We start from the raw sequence: 22,614 nt of genomic DNA, 5'->3' as shown, positions 1-22,614 counted from the left end.
GGGCACCTGGGGAGGGGCGGGGTCTGGCTGTGGGTGCGTGGGTGGGCCACGGGGGCGGAGCGCACGAGGAGGCCCGGGAGGAGGGGGCGGGAAGCGGTCCGCTGCTTAACCAGTCCTTGGTTCGAGCAAGGCCGCAAAGCAGCAGGCGACAAGCGAGGTGCGTTTTCCCGGGCGTAGAGACCGCGCGGGTGAGTGGAATGATTTGCTAGGTGTAATCCTGTGATGGGATTCCGGAATCGGGCAGCCTAACAAGGGTGGACAGCCGAGTAATTGGCGCCCTGGAATAGAGTTCAGGGAGCAGAGTGGCATCTGGGAATAACCAGGTAAAACAGTGAATGACCTTTCTGTGAGTCCATGATTAAGTGAAACCCAAACATTGATATGTATTAGTGATTGTTAAGAGAAGTACTTGACAGACTAGTGCACTAGGGGCGGTGTAGGGGCAGGGGAGGGGAGAACTGGGGTGCTTTAAATATTGTCTTGCTCCATGGTGGTTACAAAGGTGAATGTCTGTGTAAAAGTTCACTGAGCCGTACTCTTAAAATTTGTGCACTTCAGGGAAGTTATTCTTAAATTGAGCAAAATTTAAAAATAAATATAAAGCACAAATATTTTTTGAAGAAAAGGTGGGAGTCCACCCGCGGAGGACTTGAGCGACCAAACTATGTATGCTACCCATGTATGGGTAGCAGTGCTACTGAAACTTGCCTTTCGGGTGCTTATAGTTTACACTTTTATCTTGGTTTAGAATGAAACTTTTATTTCTCCAGAAAAGGTCATAAGCAAGTTAAGAAATTGTTAGAACATCTCAGAAGTGATTAAGTTATATTCGTGGTAAGTTAATTTTAAGTTTGCATGAAATGGATAGAATTGTGCAATACAGGTTACCCTGCCCCTGTGATAAACTTATGCTTCCCCTTTGTTTTCAGTAGAGAGGTGCTTAATGAAGTCTTAAGCCCACCGTTCCCAAAATTTCAGTTAAATATAAAGATGGGGGAAAAGCAACTCTCTTTTGCTTTTCTGTACCAAGTATCATCAGGTACTTCCCCCTAACCTCTTAAGAAAACTGAGTCACCCCCTGACATCATCAGGGCCTTGCAAAAGTAATTTATTAACAAATGTTTGCTGAGACGTGAATTTATATTTACAAATCCTTAAATCTTAAGCACACCAAAGCCAAAGTTTGCAATAAAGACAATTTTCCTGAAATACCTGCTTTTTATGCATTGTTTGCTATTCTCATGGATAAATCATTAAATTAGAAGCACTAATAACATACTAGTATAATCCAAACTACCATATAGAGAATTTATAAATAAAAAAGCAAAACAGTGATTAACTTCGGGATGAAAAAGTTGTACAACAAAGGAACATTAATTATAGAACACTATGTTGCTTGTGTATAGTATTTACTGAGTCACAACAATGTGCTCTACATATTTAATAAAAAATCTGCTATGTCTCTATTGAAAGGATAGGAAAAATGAGAAGAGAGTGTGAGTGTGTTTGTGTGCATGTGTGTTGGGAAGTTGAAAGATGGCTAAATGCTTCTTTTCTCTACAAGTTACCTAAAATGAAAGAAGATACAAAAATAAGGTTGTTATTCTGAGATAAAGTTAGATTTGAAGACTGAGTTCAAAAAGTTAAAGATGGTTGCCTCTCATGCAAATGGGAACTGTTATTTTTGTAACTGTTGAAGTCTTCAAGTTGTGTGCATTGTAACAGTGATTACAAGTATAAGTAAACATTGAAAGAAAATTTTAAAATTAAGAGTAACTGAGATGCTAGAAAAAATTCTAAGTTTATGGAAGTTATAAAGTGTGAAATTCCTGTTTGCTTTTTCTCCTTTATTTTAACTTAAATCCTTTTACTCTAATGTTAAGATATAATTCAATTTATTTAAAGATCTTTCCTAATGTGTAATATGAGGGTGCCCCTACCATCAAACTCACTGAAAAGTAATTTTTGTATGACTTTTCTGGGATATTGAAATATGTTTTTAACAGCCATACTGCTGAGGATAATGGTTTTTGTTTCATTCCTCAATGAAATTACAGTGCCTTTAAATGTCAACTTGGCAAGTATTTTCTGCCTAGGTATTGGAGACATCTGCTGTTAGGCAAAGGCATTTATGAAACAATGGATGATACAAAAACTTCACTTAATTTTAAAGAGTACCCCGATGCTGAGGTACAGAAAAACCAAGTACTAACTCTGGAAGAATGGCAAGAAAAGTGGGTGGACCGCAAAATTGCATTTCATCAAGAACAAGGACACCAGTAAGAAATATTTGGTATATAACAAAGAAATGCTCTATCAGAAACTGACTTTGGAGATAGAAATAATGATAATATTTTACACATTTTAAGATGCACATTTTTAGTTTTTTCTTATTTCAGCATTTCTGAAATCATATTGCATCTGTGGCATGTTCCATCTTTCCATGGAGTATAAATAACTGTATGACTTACAATTGAAAACATGTTAGATTCATGAATTGAGAAATCCCCTGTAGCATCTATGTATTGGCCACACATGTTTGTACACAGAGCAGGTGCTCAAGCGACATTAACGCTTATGTATCTTTACACTGAAAAGTGGTGTTGTTTTGACTTTGTTTTCAAACAGTAAATGTTGTTCAACATTGAAATGTTAAAGTGTTATCTCTATGGTGAAAGAAGGGAGGATGAAAGAAATTAGCAAATGAGCCAAGATATTGAGCCATATATTAGTAGCAGGAGTAGGCTTTGAAGCAGCAATAATAAATCATGGGCCAGTGCTAAGTAAGGCGATCATGTCAGATGTTCCCTGTTTCAGGCAGCCACCCTGCCTTCCCAGGGTGCATCATCATTATTATTATTATTGCACATGCACTCTGAGTAGTTGGGCCATCATCCCAGAATTGTTGTATGGGTTATTCCTGTTATGTGGGTGGCCTGAGGAGAGCCACATCCCTACAAAGGAATTAACTGCAAGAATAGCCACAACTTTTCAGAGCTCCTTCTGAGCCCTGAGTACACATTTAGAGAGCTTACTGTAAAATAGGTGTGGAAAAACTCAGTACATCCAAAGGCTCCCCCACGTCTCATACGCACACATACATGCACCTATATATTTGGGAGGTTAATGAAGAATTTTTAAAGCCCTGGCTGGCGTAGCTCAGTGGATTGAGCGCAGGCTGTGAACCAAAGTGTCGCAGGTTCGATTCCCAGTCAGGGTACATGCCTGGGTTGCAGGCCAGGACCCCCAGCAACCACACATTGATGTTTCTCTCTCTCTCTCTTTCTCCCTCCCTTCCCCCTCTAAAAATAAGTAAATAAAATCTTAAAGAAAAAGTAAGTTTCATTCTAAAAAAAATTTTTTTAAAGAATTTTTAAAACATATCAACCAAGGAACAATTTTTAAACATTTTTAATTGCCAATCAGGAAAGACCTGGATTTGAGTCAGATTAATCATTCACTAGCTATGTTACTGAGCAAGTTACTTAACTTCTCTGTTTCTTCCTATGCCAAATGGAGATTATAATAATTAATGTCATCTACTTTATAAAGTTGTTGGGAATAGTAAGTGAGATAATGCATGAAAAGTACTTAGCATTATGCAATTGTTGTCCTTTCCTCTGTGCATTGGCTAATTAAAACAAAAACATTTTTTTTGTCTCCAGGCTATTAAAGAAGCATTTGGATAATTTCCTTAAAGGCGAGAGTGGACTGAGAGTATTTTTCCCTCTTTGTGGAAAAGCAGTTGAGATGAAATGGTATGAGCAGATAAGCATTGATACATTTTCTTGTCTTTTTTTTGCCTTTCTTTTTTAATGTATTTTATTGATTATGCTATTACAGTTGTCCCAATTTTTTCCCTTTTGCCCCCCTCTGCCCAGTACCCCTAATTCTCTCCAGGAGTCCCTCCCTTAGTTCATGTCCATGCATCATGCATATAAGCTCTTTGGGTTCTCCATTTCATGTACTATTAACATCCCCCTGTCTATTTTGTACCTACCAATTTTGCTTCTTAATCCCTGCACCTTACCCCCATTCTCTCCCTTCTCCCTCCCAGCTGATAACCCTTCAAATGATCTCCCTATGTATGATTCTGTTCTTGTTCTGGTTGTTTGCTTAGTTTTTTGTTTGTTTTTAATTTGTTGATAGTTGTGAATTTGTTGACCTTTTAATGTTCATAGTTTTGATCTTATTTTTCTTATATAATTCCTTTTAACATTTCATGTAATAGTGGCTTGGTAATGATGAATTCCTTAGCTTTACTTTGTCTGGGAAGTACTTTATCTGCCCTTCCATTCTAAGTGACAGCTTTGCTGGATAGAGTAATCTTGTATGTGGGTCCTTGCTGTTCATCACTTTGAATACTTTTTGCCTGTCCCTTCTTGCTTGCCTGCAAGATTTCTTTTGGGAAACCAGCTGACAGGCTTATAGGAACTCCTTTGTAGGTAACTGTCTCCTTTTCTCTTGCTGCTTTTAAGATTCTCTCTTTGTCTTTAACCCTTGGCATTTTAATTATGATGTGTCTTGTTTTCCTCTTTGTATTCATCTGTTCATCACTTTCTGTGCTTCCTGGACTTATATGTCTGTTTCCTTTTCCAGATTGGTGAAGTTTTCCTTCATTATTTTTTCAAATAAATTTTCAATTTCTTGCTCTTCCTCTTCTCTTTTTCGTACCCCTATGATTTGGATGTTGATACCTTTAAAGTTGCCCCATAGGTTCCTAAGCCTATCCTCATTTTTTATAATTCTTTTTTCTTCCTGCTGTTTTGATTGAATGCTTTTTTCCTTCCTGTGTTCCAAGTTGTTGATTTGATTCCTGGCTTCATCCTCTCCACTGTTAGTTCCCTGTGGATTTTTCTTTAGTTCACTTAGTATAACCTTTATTTCTTCCCTTCTGTTTTTGCTGTCATCAGTGAGTTCTTTGAGCATCCTGATAACCAGTGTTTTGAACTCAGTATCTGATAGGTTGGTTATCTCCATTTTTAGTTTCCTTTCTGGGGTTTTGTTCTGTTCTTTGATTTGGGCCATATTTCTTTGTCTCCTCATTTTGGCAGCTTCCTTGTGTTTGTTTCTGTGTATTAGGTAGAGCTGCTTTGACTCCCTGTCTTAGAAAAGACTCCTGTATATTGTGTGGGGCAGAACCTTAGGTAATTGCCATGGTGAGGCAACCCACTTCACTGCTTTGTGGCTCTGGGTTGGGGGAAGGCTTGGAGAGAGAACAATGCCACTGCCTGGCTTCTGGAGGTTTGTCTGGCGCGCATCCCATTTCTAGTCACTTCACCCACTTTTCGTATGAGACTGGTGTCCTTACAGCTGTTACTTTGGTGGTGAATCCCAGAGTGGCTAGTTTTGCATACGTTTTAAGTCTGTGCAGGCCCTTTAATTGGACTTTTCTGAAAATCTGTCAGTTTCTTCCACCGCCCCAGCCCCCACTGATTTTTACAGCCAGAAGTTATAGGGATTTATTTTCCCAGTGCTAGAACCCTGGGCTCTGCAGTCATGTCTGGGGCTAGGATTGCTGGCTCCCAAGGTATCCCTCCCAATTTTCATCCACCATACATGAGTGTGGAACCTCACATTCTGCTGAAGCTTGTCTTCCTATGCCTCCATCTTGACCAGAAGTCCACTTTCTTCTGTTGATGGAAAATGCTTATAGCTGAGATCATTTGTGAAATGGCTGCTATAGCTTACGTTTTAGTGTGGCCATGAAATTGAGAATATTTAAACTATGTTATTATACTTTATCCTAACCAGCTGACTGAAATAGAAGAAAGGATTACTTTAGAAACTACCTGTAAGAAAAACACTAACTATAAATAGATTGTCTCAATACTATGTCATAAGTGATAAGAACAATCTAACTGTAGCAGAGATTTTGAGACAAGATTAGGAAATAGAATGAGACAACCAATTAAATGTGATTGTTAAATATTTTGGGTTGAAAGTCATTTTATAATTAAAAAATACCAGAACTAAACTATTATATATATGCAATTATATATAATTACATATGTTATTTGAGAATTTTTCACTTATTTAACTAATTTGTATATTGATATCTATACAGATGTCAGATATGAATAAACTATGAGCGGAGGCCGAACAGCATTAAAATGAAATGTATAAGACATTTCTTTAGGTTCTTTTTAAGGGCAATATATTCCAATGTTATCCAGCTCCTACCACTTTATAGTAGGTCATTTCACTTTTCCATGTGTTGAATGGAAATAAAAATTCATACAGCTGGTTTAGACTCTTTTGTTTATATTTTGTAACTTTATAAAATGTATGAAGAATATAAAAAATATTCCATGTATGGTAACTTACAGACTTCCTAGGGAATATGAAAGATAAGTTATTCATATGCATATTTGAGAACTATGAACAGTTCATGCTCTGACCACACTGGAAGTGTGTAGCGCTGTGTGGGTAGTAGGTGTAGTCGCTTCAGCTCTACCTCTTGTTTTAAAAATGTGAATTTCATTCTAAGTTTATTGATATCTTAGGGAATAATTTGAGCATGATGTGAATTTTACATTTGCTTAGTCTGTAAGAAACACAAGGGGAAAACAAATGATTTTGCCCAGTGGGACTAAGCTGAGCGTGAATAGACAAAACGAACTCAGGCACACACCTCCAGCCTCTCCCAGGTGCCTCAGTTCACCCTGTGTGCTCTCACTCCCATCCACAGCCAGAGTTAGGACTTAGCTTTGATTTCCAATAATCCTCTGTCCATCATTTCACACTGACTTGAAAGCTGCAGCCCTTCCAACGCTCAGCTCTACAAGTAAACTTCTGGTGCCGTGTTGTAGTACTTACATATTATATAACCATTTAACACGTGTAAGACCTCTGACACCAGTTCTTTTAGGTTCCTCTCTTTTTCCTTTTAATGTGCCACTGACAACTTTTTTCTTAAATAATTTTTACCCAATATATTTCTAAATTTCATTTAATTGTACATTATTGAGAAAATCCTGATTCACAGAGATAAGTTATAGCAAATGTGTAACAGCTTTTTTAAAATGTTACTTTTAAATTAAAGTATAATTCTGGGGGGAAGAGGGGGAGGCAACTAGTCATCAATACTTGCTTTCAGAATGAGATGGGAGCATCCTTCCTTTGCTGTGTGCTTTGCGTTTGAGCCATCATCTTGGGTTAGAACCAGGCAACTCAGCACAAAGCCTTGAGTGTAAATTGCTGAAATCAAAACATCTCTGATCACTTTGTTTCATTTTCTTCTTTTTAAAAATAGGGGTGGGAGGGAGGTGACTGTGCCCCAAAAGGGAGGGTGTCTACACTAAGGATTTAGAAATGCTTGGAAAGCTGATAACCTCATCAGAAACTGCCTTTAGCCATACTCGTGACCTTATAGATGAAGAAAAAAGAGGAAATAGATTCCTGAAATTAAGCCATGCTATTTTAATTTGTTACTTCTTCAGTTTCCTATGTATCTTAAAATTGTTATTGTGGAATCATTTTCTGGCAAAGTATCTTTGTCAAACAAAAAAATATTGGTCTCCTGGGAGCTGAAGTCAGTCAACTTTTTGGAGTATTCAAGTGGACTTTGGTGAGCTTATAGTTCTACTGTATATCCTTACAGATCATTTTTTTCAAAACACCCAAAGAAGTCTGACTGGTATGGCTCAGTTGGTTGGGCATCATCCCCAGAGTAAAAGGTCATCAGTTCGATTCCTGGTTAGGGCACATGCCTGGGTTTTAGGGTTCCATCCCCAGTCAGGGCATGTGCAAGAGGCAACCAGTTGATGTTTCTGTCTCACATTGATGTTTCTTTTCTCTCTAACATCAGTGTTTTGCTCTGTCTCTTTCTTCTTCCCTTCTACTCTGTGAAAATAAAGTATTTTTTTAAATAAAATAAATAAATAAAAATAAAACACCCAAAGAAAATCCACTCTCCAGATTTTAAAACTCACCATTGGGGTAAAGAGTTGAGGGTCCAAAGGTTGTAACAGTTCCTGAAGTCAGAGGGAGCTAGCCTGGCACCTGGACTCTGCTGCTCCCCAGCCCGGAGAGTCCAGCAGGGAGAGTACAATTCTGCGCAGGGGAGGGGTCAGGATGGGTTGTTAAGATACAGACCTCTGTACTTTAGCAAATGGTTGTTGGGGGGGTGGTGCCTGGAGAAAACAAAGTCACTGTTACCTTTTTTGAAATAAAACTAAAGCTTGAAAAAAATTTCTTGTTCAGTAAAAACAGGGTAGAATTTCATTATCCCTAGCCACAAGGGACTGGTTCCACCGAGAAGTGAACAGTGGGAACTCAAAACTTTGAAAATGTGTGGGGAAAGGGAAAATTGTCTTTCTGTTAATTGGCAAATGATCCAGTGGAGCTTTGTTTTTGCTGGAATGTGTTATGTTGTATGTGCACTGATGGACCAGAGTCTCTAGTAAGTTTATAAAGTTCAGAAAAGATGGTTGATAAAATCTTTATTTTTGTAATCTTAATAATAGCCCACTGGAACTCTTAATTAATTAAGGTATAACTGACATATATTATGTTAGTTTCAAGTGTACAACATAATGATTCGATGTTTGTAGGTACTGCAAAATGATCACGATAAATCTTGTTAAGATTCATCGTAATGCATAGTTATAAACATTTTTTTTTCATGATGAGAATTTTTAACTCAGTAATTTTTAAATATGGGGTAGGGAAAGTAGGCTTATGGTTGTTGTGAGTGTGTGAAACACAGTTTATTTTTGTATTATTATTATTAATATTTTCCAAACAAACTGTAAACTTTTGCCCCACCCTGTGTGCATTACAGATTATTACCTGTAGCCCCCATGCTGTATATCACATCCCCAGGGCTGCCTTATTTTATAACTGCAAGTTTGTACTTTTTGACCCCCTTCATCCATTTTGCCCACCCCCCAATTCCAGCCTCTGGCAGCCATCAATATGTTCTCTGTATCTCTGAGTTTGTTTGTTTGGTTGTTTTTTGTAGATTCCACATATAAATGAGATCATAAGGTATTTGTCTTTTTTTTTCTGAGTTATTTCAATTAGAATAATACCCTTAAGGTACATCGTGGTCATCATTAATGGCAACATTCTGTTCTTTTACAGCTGAATAATACTCTATTACGACTAAGTTTTTAATGTTGTGCCCCAACCCTTATCTTCTTAGGAGCCTTATTTATTGCATGATTTTTGCATAGTGCAGTGATTTTTAGGTTGGCATATGTTGCATTATAGCAGAACTGACTGTATGTGTTTATTTAATTTTACGTAAAATCAATACTTGCCTAGGTATTTTGTGCCACTAGTAGAGTTTTCCCTGGAGTCCAAGAAAATGTATGAATTCTGTGATTATAAAGCTTACGGCAAGGTACTAGTTATTTGCATATAGTAATTAAATAAATTTCTGGATAGTGTGTACTACAAGTAAATGAAAATTATAAGATTTTTATAAAAATTGATGCCAGTGTTCTAGAGCTGTATGCTCCAGTACCATAGCTACTATCCGCATGTGGCTATTCAAATTTAAACTAAATCACATTAGCCACATCTCAAATACTCCGCAGCCAATGTGGTTAGCGGCTGCTGGTTTGGACAGCATAGATAGGTGTGAGCACTTCTATCATTGTTGAAGGCTGTCATGGACAGAGCTGATTTAGAGAACTTGAAAAGCATTTCTAATCCATAGGATGCTTTTAAATTAAAAACTCTTCTAATCAAATCCATTTGTAATAAATGAACATTTTAAGGCATAATTTTCCAAAATTTAAAGTTTCTTCCTAAGGTCATATAAACTTTTCAGAATTCCATATAACGTAAGGTTTGAGAATATAGAGATTCACTTCCTGCGGATCTACATATTCTATGAAACCAAAGAACCTGAATTCGTATAAATCTTTTAAAGTTAAGGAAGATATATGCTTATTGGGGCATATCCTTTTATTTAGTGCTGTATTTGAAATAAAAATTTAAGTGTAAATATATGGTTTATGCAGGTTTGCAGATCGAGGTCACAGCGTAGTTGGAGTGGAAATCAGTGAACTTGGGATCTGGGAATTTTTTACGGAGCAGAACCTTTCTTACACAGAAGAGCCAATCGTGGCAATTCCTGGAGCCAAAGTATTCAAGGTTTGTTTTGTTTTGGTAAATAATTACTTCCATGCCCCCACCAAAAGTTTTTCTTAGCATGGATGAGGATACTATACAAGTGTATATAAAATTCACCTAGACATTAAATGGTGTAAAGAACTAGGGCTTAAAAAGATAGATGGATAGCTAGGTATAGAAATATACAGGGTCTGGCACAATCACCATATTGTTTATCACAAAATCTTTATTACAGAACCATAAGCATGTAATTCTGTAACATAACAATATCACACTCAGGCACACCGTATGACATTTTAGGTGAAATGCTCAAATTAAAACTATAAATTGTTACACCCAATTTTTACTCTACCAACCACACTGAAGCAGGTGGTTCTTGTGCCAGACCCTGTATATAAAACCTGAGGTCAAAGCCTATCTGGACTCGTGTTTTTGGTTTGGGTGTGTGTAATTTTTTAAAATTTATAAATCAGCATTTCTGAAAACCTGTCTTGTGCCACACCCTGCGTGAAACATTGAAGAAGTAACACAGTTCCTGCCCTAAATCCTTTAGCTTATGAGAGAAAAGAGAATGCAGAGGAAGCTGTTTGTCACACACGGAGCTAAGTATAATGGCACAGGGTATTAAGGGAACAGAGGAAAATTACCTAACCCAGCTGGGGGAGCTTCCTGAAGCGTGGTGACTGGTAGGGCTGGGCCAGGCAGGCGTTCAGGTTCATGGTTTCAGATGCCCTGGGAAGGTGGTACTTCAGCCCGTGCAGCAAGGTTTCAAAGTGGGGACATGACACTGCCAGATTTTCTTTTGAGCCAAAGACCCTTGTGGCCTCCAAGGCTGTAAATTTGAAGGGAAGGAACCTCCTGGCAAAGAGACCAGATGGGAGGCTGTGAGCAGTGGTCTAGGAAAGAGATCTTGAAGTGATATAGGTGCTTAGAGGACCAGAGGTAGGTTAAAGTAATGCTTAGAATGCCAGACTGGGAGAATTTAGTGATTAACTGAGAGATCAAGGTGATGAGGAGTTTACCTTTCTAGCTTAGGTTGAATGGCAGAGAATAAAGCAAGTTGAAAACAAGCAGAGAGAATCAGTTTTGTTCTAGAGATGAGTTTAAGAGACCTACAGAATAGCAAAGGTGTGGCTGGCAAATGGTTTTATGTCCCTGACGCATGGGGCAGCACTTGGGCAGGAAACAATAGACTTGGGAGTTGTCATCCTATGACCAGAATGATCCAGTGGAACCACCTCACCAGCTTGGGGTAATAGTGTAGGAATGGTAACCACCGCCCAAACGTGAATAAGCAGAGGCTGTTTATTCAGAGGGGGTCAGCCACTTGTATTTGGCAGGGGCTCAAAGATGGGTGGGAGAGTCGGAAAGCTTTATAGTGAAGAACACAAAGGCTTCAGTTATGCCCTGATTGGAGGCTGTTGGCCTGGGAAAAACAGAATGGGGTGAACTAGAGGAGAGCATGCTTTGTGATGGGTTTGGGGTTTATGTTTGACTTTCTCTGGTGGGTCTTCAGTAGGAGGAATGAAATTAGGGAGCTGGCATGCATTGACCAAACAGGCTGTGGTTTGGCTTTCCTGGCTGATTGCTGCAGAGGCAGTGGGTCCAAGTTCTCTTGTCTTACATGGTCTAGCCATTGTGTTTGTCTATTCAGTTTTTTGCAAAGTACTGTCTTTTCTAAGTATTGAAATTAATTCCTCAAGTCATTACAAGGCTTAATAGTACTTTATTTTACAGCTTTCTCCTACCCTATTCACAGTCACCTAAGGATCCCAAAAGATTACTCAGCCTGAAGAAGCTAATCCAGCTTCCAGACTCCTTGGAGCAATGGTTCTCAGCTCTAGTGGGACATTTGAAATCACCTGTGGACCCTTTTTTTTTTCATTTTTAAATAATTTTTATTTTTCAATTACATTTGATATACATTGTTATATTAGTTTCAGGTGTAAACCCCAGTGATTAGACATTACATAACTTGCTAAGTGATCATCCTAAGTCTTGCCATCTGAAACCATAAATAATTGTTAGAATATTATTGACTGTGTTCCCTGTGTTATACTTTATATTCCCATGACTATTCAGTACTTCTTAACCAATTTTTACTTCTTAATCCCTTCACCATTTTCATCCATCCCCCCAACCCTCCTCTTATTTGGCAACCATCAAAATGTTCTCTGTATCTATGAGTCTGTCTCTGTTCTGCTTGTTCATGTACTTTGTTTTTTATATTCAGTTGGAGATAGATATGTATTTATTGCCATTTTATTGTTCATATATTTTTCCTTCTTTTTTTTTTGAACATATCCTCATGATTTTATTGTCAAGCTTAGAACTGGATCACTTGGCCCTTTCTCTTCTTATCTCTTCCCAGTTCAAAATGCTTGCATCTCTTGTCAGCCAGCATTCTCTTAAATCTGCAATTGGGCTCAACACATTCAAGCCTCAGCACAATCTTCTTTGTAGTTTTAGCCTTTTTCCGGAAAATCGACTTAGTCTGCCCACTGTAGCCACTCTGCTTTCTGTCATAACGCTGCTTCCCCTGTGCGTACAGAGAATCCTTTCCCTTCTTGTTACTTTGTGAGGTTGATGCTTTCCACACTTTTTACAGAAAGTCCGGCAGGTTTTAGGAACATTCACCATGTTTGTGAGAGCACTAACAGCATGGAAAGTTTTCCTTCTTCTTAAAGAGCTATTTCTTATCTGGGAAACTCTTTATCTATCTTTGAATTCTAAATGATAGCTTTGCTGGCTAGAGTAATCTCAGTTGTAAGTCCTTTCTTTTCATCAGTTGGAATATTTCTTGCCAATCTCTTCTGGCCTTCAAAGTTTCTGTTGAGAAATCAGCTGACATTCTTATGGAACCTCCCTTGTAGGTAACCAGTTGCTTTTCTCATGCTGCTTTTAATATTCTCTCTTTGTCTTAACCCTTGGCATTTTAATTATGATGTGCCCTGGTGTGGGCCTCTTTGGGTTCATCATATATGGGACTTTATGTGCTTCCTGTACTAGTGTGTCTATTCCTTCACCAGCTTAGGAAAGTTTTCCATCATTATTTTTTCAAATAAGTTTTCCATTTCTTGCTCTCTCTCCTCTTTCCAGCACCCCCATGATGCAAATGTTGGAATGCTTTAAGTTGTTCCAAAGGCACCTTACACTATGCTCATTTTTTGGATTCATTTTTCTTTTTGCTATTCAGATAGAGTGTTTTTTGCTTCCTTATATTCTAAATCACTGATTTGATTCTGTGCGTCATCTATTCTACTGTTGATTCCCTATAAATTATTCTTCATTTCAGTTAGTATAGCCTTCATTTCTGATTGGTCCTTTTTTATGCTGTTGAGGTGCTAATTTCTTTGAGCATCTTTATAACCAGTGTTTTTAACTCTGCATCTAGTAGATTGCTTGTCTCCATTTTGTTTAGTTCTTTTTCTGGAGTTTTGTACTATTTCATTTAGGACATGTTTCTTTGTTTTCTAATTTTGGCTGCCTCCTTGTGGTTTTTTTCTATGTATTTGGTAGAGTTGCTATGTTTCCCAGGCTTGGTAGCATGGCCTAATGTAAGAGGTGTTCTGCAGAGTCCAGTGGCACAGCCTTCTTGAGCACCCAAGCTGGGCATGTGAGGTGCCCCCCCCCAATGGAGCTGTGTACACCTTCCTGTTGTAGTTGAGACTTGATAGCTGTTGGCATATCAATGGGAGAGATTTACCTCCAGGTTGATCAGCTGCAAGGACTACCTGGCTGTGACCACCAACCTCTGATCAACTTTGAGGATCAGCTGTGTAGATGCCCACCCCACAGAGCAGGACTTACTTTCACAGGGCTCTGGTGTCTGCCCCTTGAATGTGCTGCTTGTGGAGGTGGTTAGGTGACGGTGTTTCAACATGGTCTGAAGCTGTCCCTGGGTACGTTGACTTTAGGGCTTCCAGTGAGGTGCAGGCCAAGTTCAGCAGCCACCTGTGTTATGTCTAGGGTCACCAGGCATGAGCTACAGAGCAGTCTGCTGATGGCTGCCACTGTGCTGGACTTGAAGGTACACAGACAAGGCCAAGCTCTGAACCAAGGCTGGCTGCTGGTAGTGTCAGGCCTGGGGCCACATGGTGAGAGATAGGGACATGCTGAGATCAGATGCTACTTGTTTTTGACATTTTAGGAAAATTTGAAGCATTAGTGAAAAAAGTCCATTCAGATGGAAAAGCTAGTGCAAATAGCTTAGGTGGGCCTGAAAATTGAGTGGGGAAGGGTTTCAGGGAATCACCAGGGCAGGACAAACAGTGTGAGCCAGGTTGATGGAGACTCAGATATGGTGCCTTCCTGCCAGCTCTGTGGGGGAGGGCTCAGAAAAGGAACAATGGCCTCTGCCAGCACTTTTGTCTGGGAGAAAGCTGCCCATCCCCAGCTCTCACCCTGATGCCAGACAATTCAGTTTCTTTGTGCATATCTCTGTTACCTTTTAAGTGCTGCTCCAACACTGGAGCTCAGAAGGATTGAGTCAGAGTAAGTCCATGTGTAGGCCCTTTAAAGAGGAACTGCCTAGGACTCCAGAAAGCTTCGGTCTCTCTCAGCCTGAATCCCCCCTGGTTCCCACAACCAGATGTTATGGGGACTTTACTTCCTGGCTCTGGAATCCTGGGCTGGGGAACCTGGTGTGAAGACCCCCCCACTTCTCAGGTGAGACCTCTGCAACCAAAATATCCCTCCTAATTTTTATCCATCACACATGGGTATGGAAACAGCCCATTCCTCATCTCTGCCCCTCCCACCAATTTCAATGTGGCTCCATCTTTAAGTCTCTAGTTTTAGGACTTCTGTTCAGCTAGATTTCAGGCATTCTGAATGATGGTTGTTCTGTAGTTTAGTTGTAATTTTGATGTGGTGCAGGAGGAGGTGAGTACCATATTTACCTATGCTGCCATCTTGCCCGGGAGTTCCTCAGCTGTGGATCTGGTAAAGTTCCCAGTCTGAGGTCTTACCTCAGACTAATTAAATCAGAGTCTCTAGGGGGTGGGGCTAGCATCAGTATTATTTAAAGTTCCCCAGTGATTCCAGTCTGCAACCAAAGTTAAAATTCACTATCTGTTCTCCCTGCCTCCAGGCCTAGCCCTCTCTGGGCTGCTCCTAGAGTACTTCCAAATGGGTTTTCAAAGATCTCCCCTCTTCTATTTGTAAACCTTTGTCGGTGTCTCATTTTAGAATAAAATCTAACAGTTTCACGTCCCGATGTGCCTTTGCTAACTTGCCTTTCACCCCACCCCCACACTACCCCACCCCACCTCTCAGACTTCTCATATCCCCGAACATGGCGGAGTCCATGTCATGGTACTCCCCCTGGACTGTTCCTCCAGCCCAACCCCTGTAATGTTAGCAGATGCATCAACACCCTTTCAAAGGCCGCCTCTTCTTCAGCCTTTCCCCAGGCAGTTCCCTGTTCTGTCCTCTGTTCCCATAGTTCTCAGGCATACAACCAGAACAGCACAGGCCATTCTGCAGTGTAATATTTCTTTGTACCCACACGCCTCTCTGCTCTACCAGGCTGTCCCCACTGTGGTCAGAGACCATGTCAAATTCACATCCACTATCTAGAACCAGGGTAATCTTGTCCACGTGCTCAGAAAATAAATGCTCATTAGATGAATGAATCAAGAGAGAAGGGATGTCAACCCAACTGCACTTTTCATGAATAACTTCTAACACATGAGACCTTTCTCCGTCAGCCTGCCTGGTATTGATTGACCTGTGTATTTATCTTTAGCAGAGTCTAAATAAGGACTTAAGTTAAATAAGTTAAACATTATAGTAAGGTAATGAGATTAACCTCTCTATTATTTTGCTCTTTGAGTTGATCAAAAAGAACAGGTTTAAAAAACTGCAGTGCCATTTAAATATTTTTCAGTAAAAAAGTTATTTGCAGTAAAATTATACTCTTTATATTTAATTATACATTCTTTCTTCATCACCCTTGCTTTGCCCCTCTTTTCTTTCCTTGACTACTCAAGTATCTCCTAATTAAGTAGAAATTTTTTTCTTGAAATTTTTCCTTACAGAGTTCTTCGGGGAACATCTCACTATACTGCTGCAACCTTTTTGATCTTCCCAGGTAGGACTGAATATTACCTGTGCACTTACAAAAACTTGAGTGTTTGCTAGCAGTGCTGGGGGTGGGGAAGTGTTTTTCCTCCCTCCCATCAACTTGTAGTAGCATCCACGAAGCATTGATATGGGTCTGTTCTGCAGTTATTTTTACTGCAGGTTACATGTCTGACAAAAAATTCATGAGGCCAGCAGTAATTGAACATCTTCTACCTCCCAATATCTTTGTCCTTGATAACTCCCAAACTATGGAAAGCATTATTATGACCCTAGACAGGTAAGGAAAAGGAAGCAAGAGCAAGACCAATGTCACCTTCACACCTGGGTCTATTACACCTGGTGAAGTACCAGCATGCATCATGGGGAACACTGTGTGTCTTGTTAAAAATTTGATTGTTCTTCCCTGACTGCTATGGCTTGGTTGGTTGGGTGTCAAACCACAAGCAAAAGGTTGTCAGTTTGATTCCCTGTCAGGGCACATGCCTGGGTTGTGGGCTTGGTCCCTAGTCGGGGCACATATGAGAGGCAACCAACCAATGTTTCTCACCTTCTTTCTCCCTCCCTTGCCCTCTCTTTAAAAATAAATAAATAAAATCTTTAAAAAAAATTTTATTTTTCTTATGTAAAATGTATTTTTTCTTTTTCTTTCTGATAGAGCAAATATTGGCAAATTTGACAGGATTTGGGATAGAGGATCCTTAGTTGCTATTAACCCAGGGGATCGTAAACGGTTAGTAATTTGGTTTCTTTATATTGGCTCACTCTTTCTTTCTCTCTCTCTCTCTTTTTCTTTCTCCCCTCCTTTCTCTCTCTCTTTCTTTCCCTCTTAATTTAATGTATTGTGCTTGTTCTGGATTCTAGAAAATTAGTTAGAATTTTACTGGTTTGAAGTAATTTTTTATATTTCGAATTAGAGGGCCTAAATCCAATACCATATTTTCTAAAAAATATAGCATTTGGCCATAGGAAACTGGGTACAAGGCTTGTGACACCATCACTTCCAAAGTGTGTTGGCTTGATCAAAGTACTCACCTTCTCTAAGTCTCATTTACTCTGAAAATCCTAATATTTTTTCTAATACCTCCATCACCATGTCCACTAATATTACCAGGTGACACTTGTTAGCTATTTGCCACATGTCGGGCACTGTTTGAAATACTTTATGTGGATCAACACATTTCATCCACAAAACCCTGTGAGATATATACTCTCATTACCCCATTGTGCAGATGAGGAAACCAAGGTCAAAGACGAGAAGGTACTTGTTCAAAGTTAGACAGCTAATACATGACAGAAAGATTCAGGCCAGGGAGTTTGGCTTCAAAGTTGACAGTCATGATCCCCACATTATACTACCTTACAGGGTTGTAATGGGAATTAAAAGAAATGATATGTGTAGGAAGGGCCTTGTCAACTCTAAATCATTGTATAAAAATTAGCCACTATTAGAGCTTTTGTAATGATGCTTTTGGTGACCATGCTTATTGTATCTAGCCTTATTTGGTAATAAAATTATAATATAAGAGAAAACATACTGAGTAAGACGTGACCATACCTACGGACTTTCCAATTCAAATATCATTCATATACTTACTTGGATTTGGCACATAAATATTGAATTATTTAGTTGTATGGAGACAGACTCTTAACACATGGCCAAAAATGTTAGAATTCACATTAGAGAAATTTTTTATTTTTAAAAATGGTTTCCTAAGTAAGATTTATTGCCAAATCTAATCTTTTAAAGTTAGGCCATGCTACATCTTCTTCACATGTATATTTCTTCAGTGAGAATTCGTGCTCCCCATCTTCCCTTTTCTTTCGCTCCCCACTCCTTCTTTATCTCCTTTGTGGGATCCTCACCTTCCTCCCACGCCTAAGGTGTCACTCCCAAAGGGACCCCCCTAGCCTTTTGCTTTTCTCTCTTATACTTGCTCGTTTAATGACACTTTAGTTCCCCTATTACTTTTGTTCAGTTATTCAACAAATACATATTAAGTTCCTACGATGCTCTAAATATATCCTATGCCAGAATTGGGGAAATAATGGGACACATCATACATGGTATTTGTTTTTATCATTTTTATATTGCCAACTCTGTTGTTGTCCCGACCATGCACATCACCTTTCCAGGGTCTGATTGGCAGTTCCTATGTGATGTCAGTGTTCATTATCCACTCAGAGATTTACCTGAGACCCCTTTGTATCCATAAAACACTGTGTTTGCATACTAAACTCAGTTCTGCTAAATGTCTGCCGTTGTAGGTGTCTCCTACTTCCTGAGGATGATCACCTGTTGTGAGGTTAGTCCCTCCCAGGGCCTTTGGTTTGCATTGTTAAAATCCACAGGGCAGTGGGGAGCAAACTAGAAGTCACAAATTTCACTATAATGGCAGACCATGCCCCTGGTGTGCCAAGGGCCAAAGCTCCTTTCTCAGAGCTGGGCAGCTTGCCCATCTCTGTCAGTCTCTCGTGTCCTCTCTTCCTCCCTGGGTGGGTGTCCTCTGTCCTCCCAGCCTGACCACTCAGCTTCCTCTGCCTGCTCCATTCTGCTCCCACATATCTGACTTGCTTACCACCCTTAGCCTCCTCTGCTCCGCCCACCACACAGCCAACAGCTCCAGATTTCAGTGCAATGACCACAGCTAACTAGAGGCTCATGCGGTCTCTTAACTCAGTTTCCCAGTGGAGTAATCTGACTGGTCTAACTCATTGTTCTGGTCTGGGTCCAGCTCTGGCTCCTGGTCAGTCTACTGATGGGCCCCATCTGGGCCAGGCCCCCACTCTGAACGTTCAATCAGACATGGCTGGGAAGTGGCATCACCTGTTCCCCAAGCCACCCACTACAAAGAACTCTTCCAGCAATACTCAGTCTATGCCAAATTTGCAGAACTTAAATTTCATACTACCTTGAATTTTTACCTGTTAGTCTTGTCTCTCTCCAGCTTAATAGAGGGGAAGTATTGTATTTTGAACCCCTGACACATGCCCCCTGGTGAGGTCCTACTCACCCACGACATTTGTTACATGGCAGCATCCCATGCCCCACAGTAAACCTGCTGAATCAGTCTGTGAGAATGGAGTTCAAGCATCTTTCCTTTAAGCCGGTGTCCAAGTCATTTTGATACCAGCCTGGGAAGAGGTGTCACTGCCCCAGAGCACGGGTACATGCGGCAGCCCTTTGGGAAGAACGTGTTCAAAGCAGAAGGCCTCTGAGTACACAGGAGGAAGGAGCCTCTGTCCATCTTACTGTGAAGTCTTCTGGTCTGAGTGGCTCATTTTGACTCCCACCTTTATTATTTCCCAGTCGAGGCAGGTGACAATTTGTTGAACCCACTGCTGACTTTCAAAATAAGAATTGGCTTCACAGGGTTGTTAGGAGAAATACACTCAGTAGTGTAGATGAAAGTAAATGCTGCCTTTCACCTCGCAGACTTTGCCTTTGTAGAGAAATCTAATACATACTTTGTTGTGTATTTTTTTTAGTTATGCAGATATAATGCTGTCCCTAATGAGAAAAGGGTTTCAGTACCTCTTGAGCGTTGTTTCTTATGATCCAACTAAACATGCAGGTAAAGTCTTTTTGTTTTCCTAGTTGCCTCATTTTCTGATTTAATTATATGACATAAATAGCATTAATTTTCTCCTAACTTTCCCATAGGAAGTATACTGCTTATACACATACATGAAGATAAGTCTAGTGTGGGCTAATGGAAATGATAAACATTTTTCTGTCTCCCCACTCAATGCATATTTTTCTCATATTCCAATCCCATTTTGTTCATGCACAGCTCAAAACAGAAGAGAGGGGGGATTTGGTTAGGAGGGAGAGACCTGACTGCTCTGCTGTAGACAGCGCGTGTCCGTGTCATCGGTGGTGTTGCGGTGGCTGTGCGATGCCCACAGCCCGCACACACCCTCTCAGGAGGATGGGGCAGAGTGGCCTGGGGAGGTTGGAGGTGTGCAGGGAAGTCCAACTATTGCTGTTTTTTAGTTTCTGAAATTTTATAATTTATTGATTTTATGATTTTATAACTACGTTTTGACTTTGTAAAAGTAATATTTTCTTCTGGACCGATTTCGATGTGTTTGAACATTAAACCATAACCTTTGTCATGGCTGAACTTTCATTTTCAGGAAGATTTGAAAACCGAGTATATAGACTTTTAATTTGTAAAAAGTCCCTTTTTGATTTTTAATTGAGTTTTTTAAAAAGTACTGTATTTTATAAACATTTACATATCTTAGTATTTTTTTGTTTTAATAAATCATCTTAAAAATTCACTAAAAGATAAGACCTAGTGTTCCCAATGGGACAATCAGATGGAAACAGAAATTGATGGAGACAGACATCAGCTCTGCTAATCTGATTTCAACTTCATTCCTGAACAGCAGGCCTGTGGGTGGGAACACTGCAGGCTCTGTCTGGGGGTGGAACCCAGAGGAGAGAGCTCTAGAAAGGGTCAGAAGTTAAGTTTCCTTTAAAGTTAATGGCCCTCAGTAAAGTGGGAGGGTGTATAGAATGTGGGTGTGTGCATGAGCAGTAGAAAATCAGTACCCCAGAAGATGAAGGAACCCCCAAGGGAATCTGTTAATCAACTCCATTCTGAGTTCAGTGTTGTCAGACCCCATGGCTGCTCAGCCATCTCGCCTCTGCTGGAGATGGGCACCTGCCATCGCTTTCCCTCACTGAGGCAGTCTTTGGTCTGAGAGAGTAGAAAGGAAGCAGCAGCAGAACTGGTCACATCCCCACCCATTTGGCTAATCAAGTTATATGGAGAATAAGTACGCCTAGGTCACTGGAAGTAAGCTGAGAAGTGGGCCCTGAGAATTTGTTTCTCTTTAGAATTAGATCTAACCATGTTTCTCTTTTACCTAGGCCCACCATTTTATGTTTCAGATGCTGAAATTAAAAGATTGTTTGGTAAGTTATGGGTATATGCTGTAACTTTTAAAACAAAGTCGACAGTTAACTGCTTTGAGCTGTTATCAAACTATTACTATCTAGAGGTATAAAACTTAAAGGTCAGAAACCATTTTATTAAAGACTATTTTATCTTAGAAAAGGGACAGATCTTGCCTCAGTCAATGTGGCTCAGTTGGTTGGAGTGCTGTGCCATGGACTGAAAGGTGGCAGGTTCAATTCCCGTCAGGGCACATACCCAGCTTGTGGGTGCAGTCCCTAGCTGGGGTGTGTACAGAAAGGCAGCCAATAGATGTTTCTCTCTCACAGTGATCTCTCTCTCTCTCTTTCTTTCTCTTTCTCTCCCCTTCCCACTCCCTCTCACCTCCCACTCCTCTTCCCCCTTCCTCTGTCTCTGAAAAAGGAAGGAAAATAATTTCCTCGGGTAAAGATTTTAAAAAAGGGACAGATCTCTATAATTTGCCTTTTTAGCTAAATGGCATGCTTATGTTGAAGCTATTTGAATCTTCTGCAGAGATGGTATATTTATTTTGGCTCTAAGCTGTTACACATGATGATAATTCAGAACATTTGCCTCAGTGTTTTCCTATTTTCATTAAAAGAAGAGAAAAGTCTCCATTTAAAAGGGATTTGATACGTTTCAAGAAGCCCCCCTGACTGTGTTCCTCATAAAGCTGTGCCTTGTCGCCCTGTCTTCTGCTCCAGGTGCGGTGTGCAGCAGTCGGTGCCTTGAGCAGGTGGACGTGCTTGAGGAGCGACACAGAAGTTGGGGGATTGACTCCCTTGTTGAGAATTTGTATCTACTTACAGAAAAGTAAATGAGACACAAGTAAAAGCGAGTAACATTGAGTTTTTGAGCTTTTGAGCAAATGAAAATTAGGCTAAGGCATGAAAATGTAATGGATGACCTTTGAAAAAAAATTGTTTGCATAGCATGTCACAGAAATGTATGTAACTTTCTAGGGGAAAAAACATACTGAAGTGTTAAAGTCGCTACCTTTAGAAAGGAGAGTGTGATTGCAGTGATAGATTATACCTGTGTGTTTTACTTACAAATTGCAATAATTTTTTACAATCAGCATGTATTACTTCTGTAATTAAAAAATAAAGGAGAGCCCCAACCAGTGTGGCCCAGTTGGTCAGTTATTGTGCCGCTGAGGGAAGGGCGGCCCGTTCGACTCCCTGTCAGGGCCCATGCCTGGGTGGTGGGCTTGGTCCCCCGTTGGGGCGTGCGAGAGGCAGCCAGCGGGTGATTCTCCCACACATTGGTGTTTGTCTCCCTCTCTTTCTCCTTCCCTTCTCTCTAAAAATAAATAAAGAAAATCTTTTTTAAAACTTCTTAAAAATAGAAAAGCAATGTATACAACTTAAATTAATAGAAAAATTGTCATTTTTATGAAATTGAAAACCACTGAAATGTAAGGCTGTAACACAGTTCAAGGTAAAAGAAAGTAGTCTAAGGAATTGTGTGTGATATTAGCTCTTCCTGTAAACCTTCACGTTCTTCTCAAGTCCTT

The 22,614-nt window shown here is 39.9% G+C and overlaps 1 protein-coding gene and 1 pseudogene across 5 annotated transcripts; one reads left to right on the top strand and one right to left on the bottom strand.

Annotated features, from left to right (window-relative positions):
- The first annotated feature begins 42 nt into the window (after positions 1-42).
- On the top strand, positions 43-22,221 carry TPMT (thiopurine S-methyltransferase). 5 transcript variants are annotated; one of them, XM_045847056.1, is made up of 10 exons: positions 92-188; positions 771-834; positions 2,097-2,279; positions 3,666-3,758; positions 9,975-10,107; positions 16,128-16,180; positions 16,829-16,903; positions 19,660-19,745; positions 21,053-21,097; positions 21,803-22,221. In XM_045847056.1, the coding sequence occupies exons 3-10, from the start codon at positions 2,140-2,142 to the stop codon at positions 21,913-21,915; spliced, it is 738 nt and encodes a 245-aa protein (XP_045703012.1). In that variant the 5' UTR covers positions 92-188; positions 771-834; positions 2,097-2,139; the 3' UTR covers positions 21,916-22,221. The 5 variants fall into 5 exon arrangements, with proteins under 5 accessions (XP_045703011.1, XP_045703008.1, XP_045703012.1 ...); XM_045847055.1 differs by lacking the exon at positions 771-834 and having other exon boundaries at positions 43-157; XM_045847052.1 differs by lacking the exon at positions 771-834 and having other exon boundaries at positions 49-188.
- LOC123824063 lies at positions 12,413-12,726 on the bottom strand (annotated as a pseudogene).
- Positions 22,222-22,614: the final 393 nt, after the last annotated feature.

This window comes from Phyllostomus hastatus, unplaced genomic scaffold, assembly GCF_019186645.2.
Source record: "Phyllostomus hastatus isolate PE091 unplaced genomic scaffold, TTU_PhHast_1.1 phas_contig_524, whole genome shotgun sequence".
Lineage (NCBI taxonomy): Eukaryota > Metazoa > Chordata > Mammalia > Chiroptera > Phyllostomidae > Phyllostomus > Phyllostomus hastatus.
This window is presented reverse-complemented; position numbering and strand designations above follow the sequence as displayed.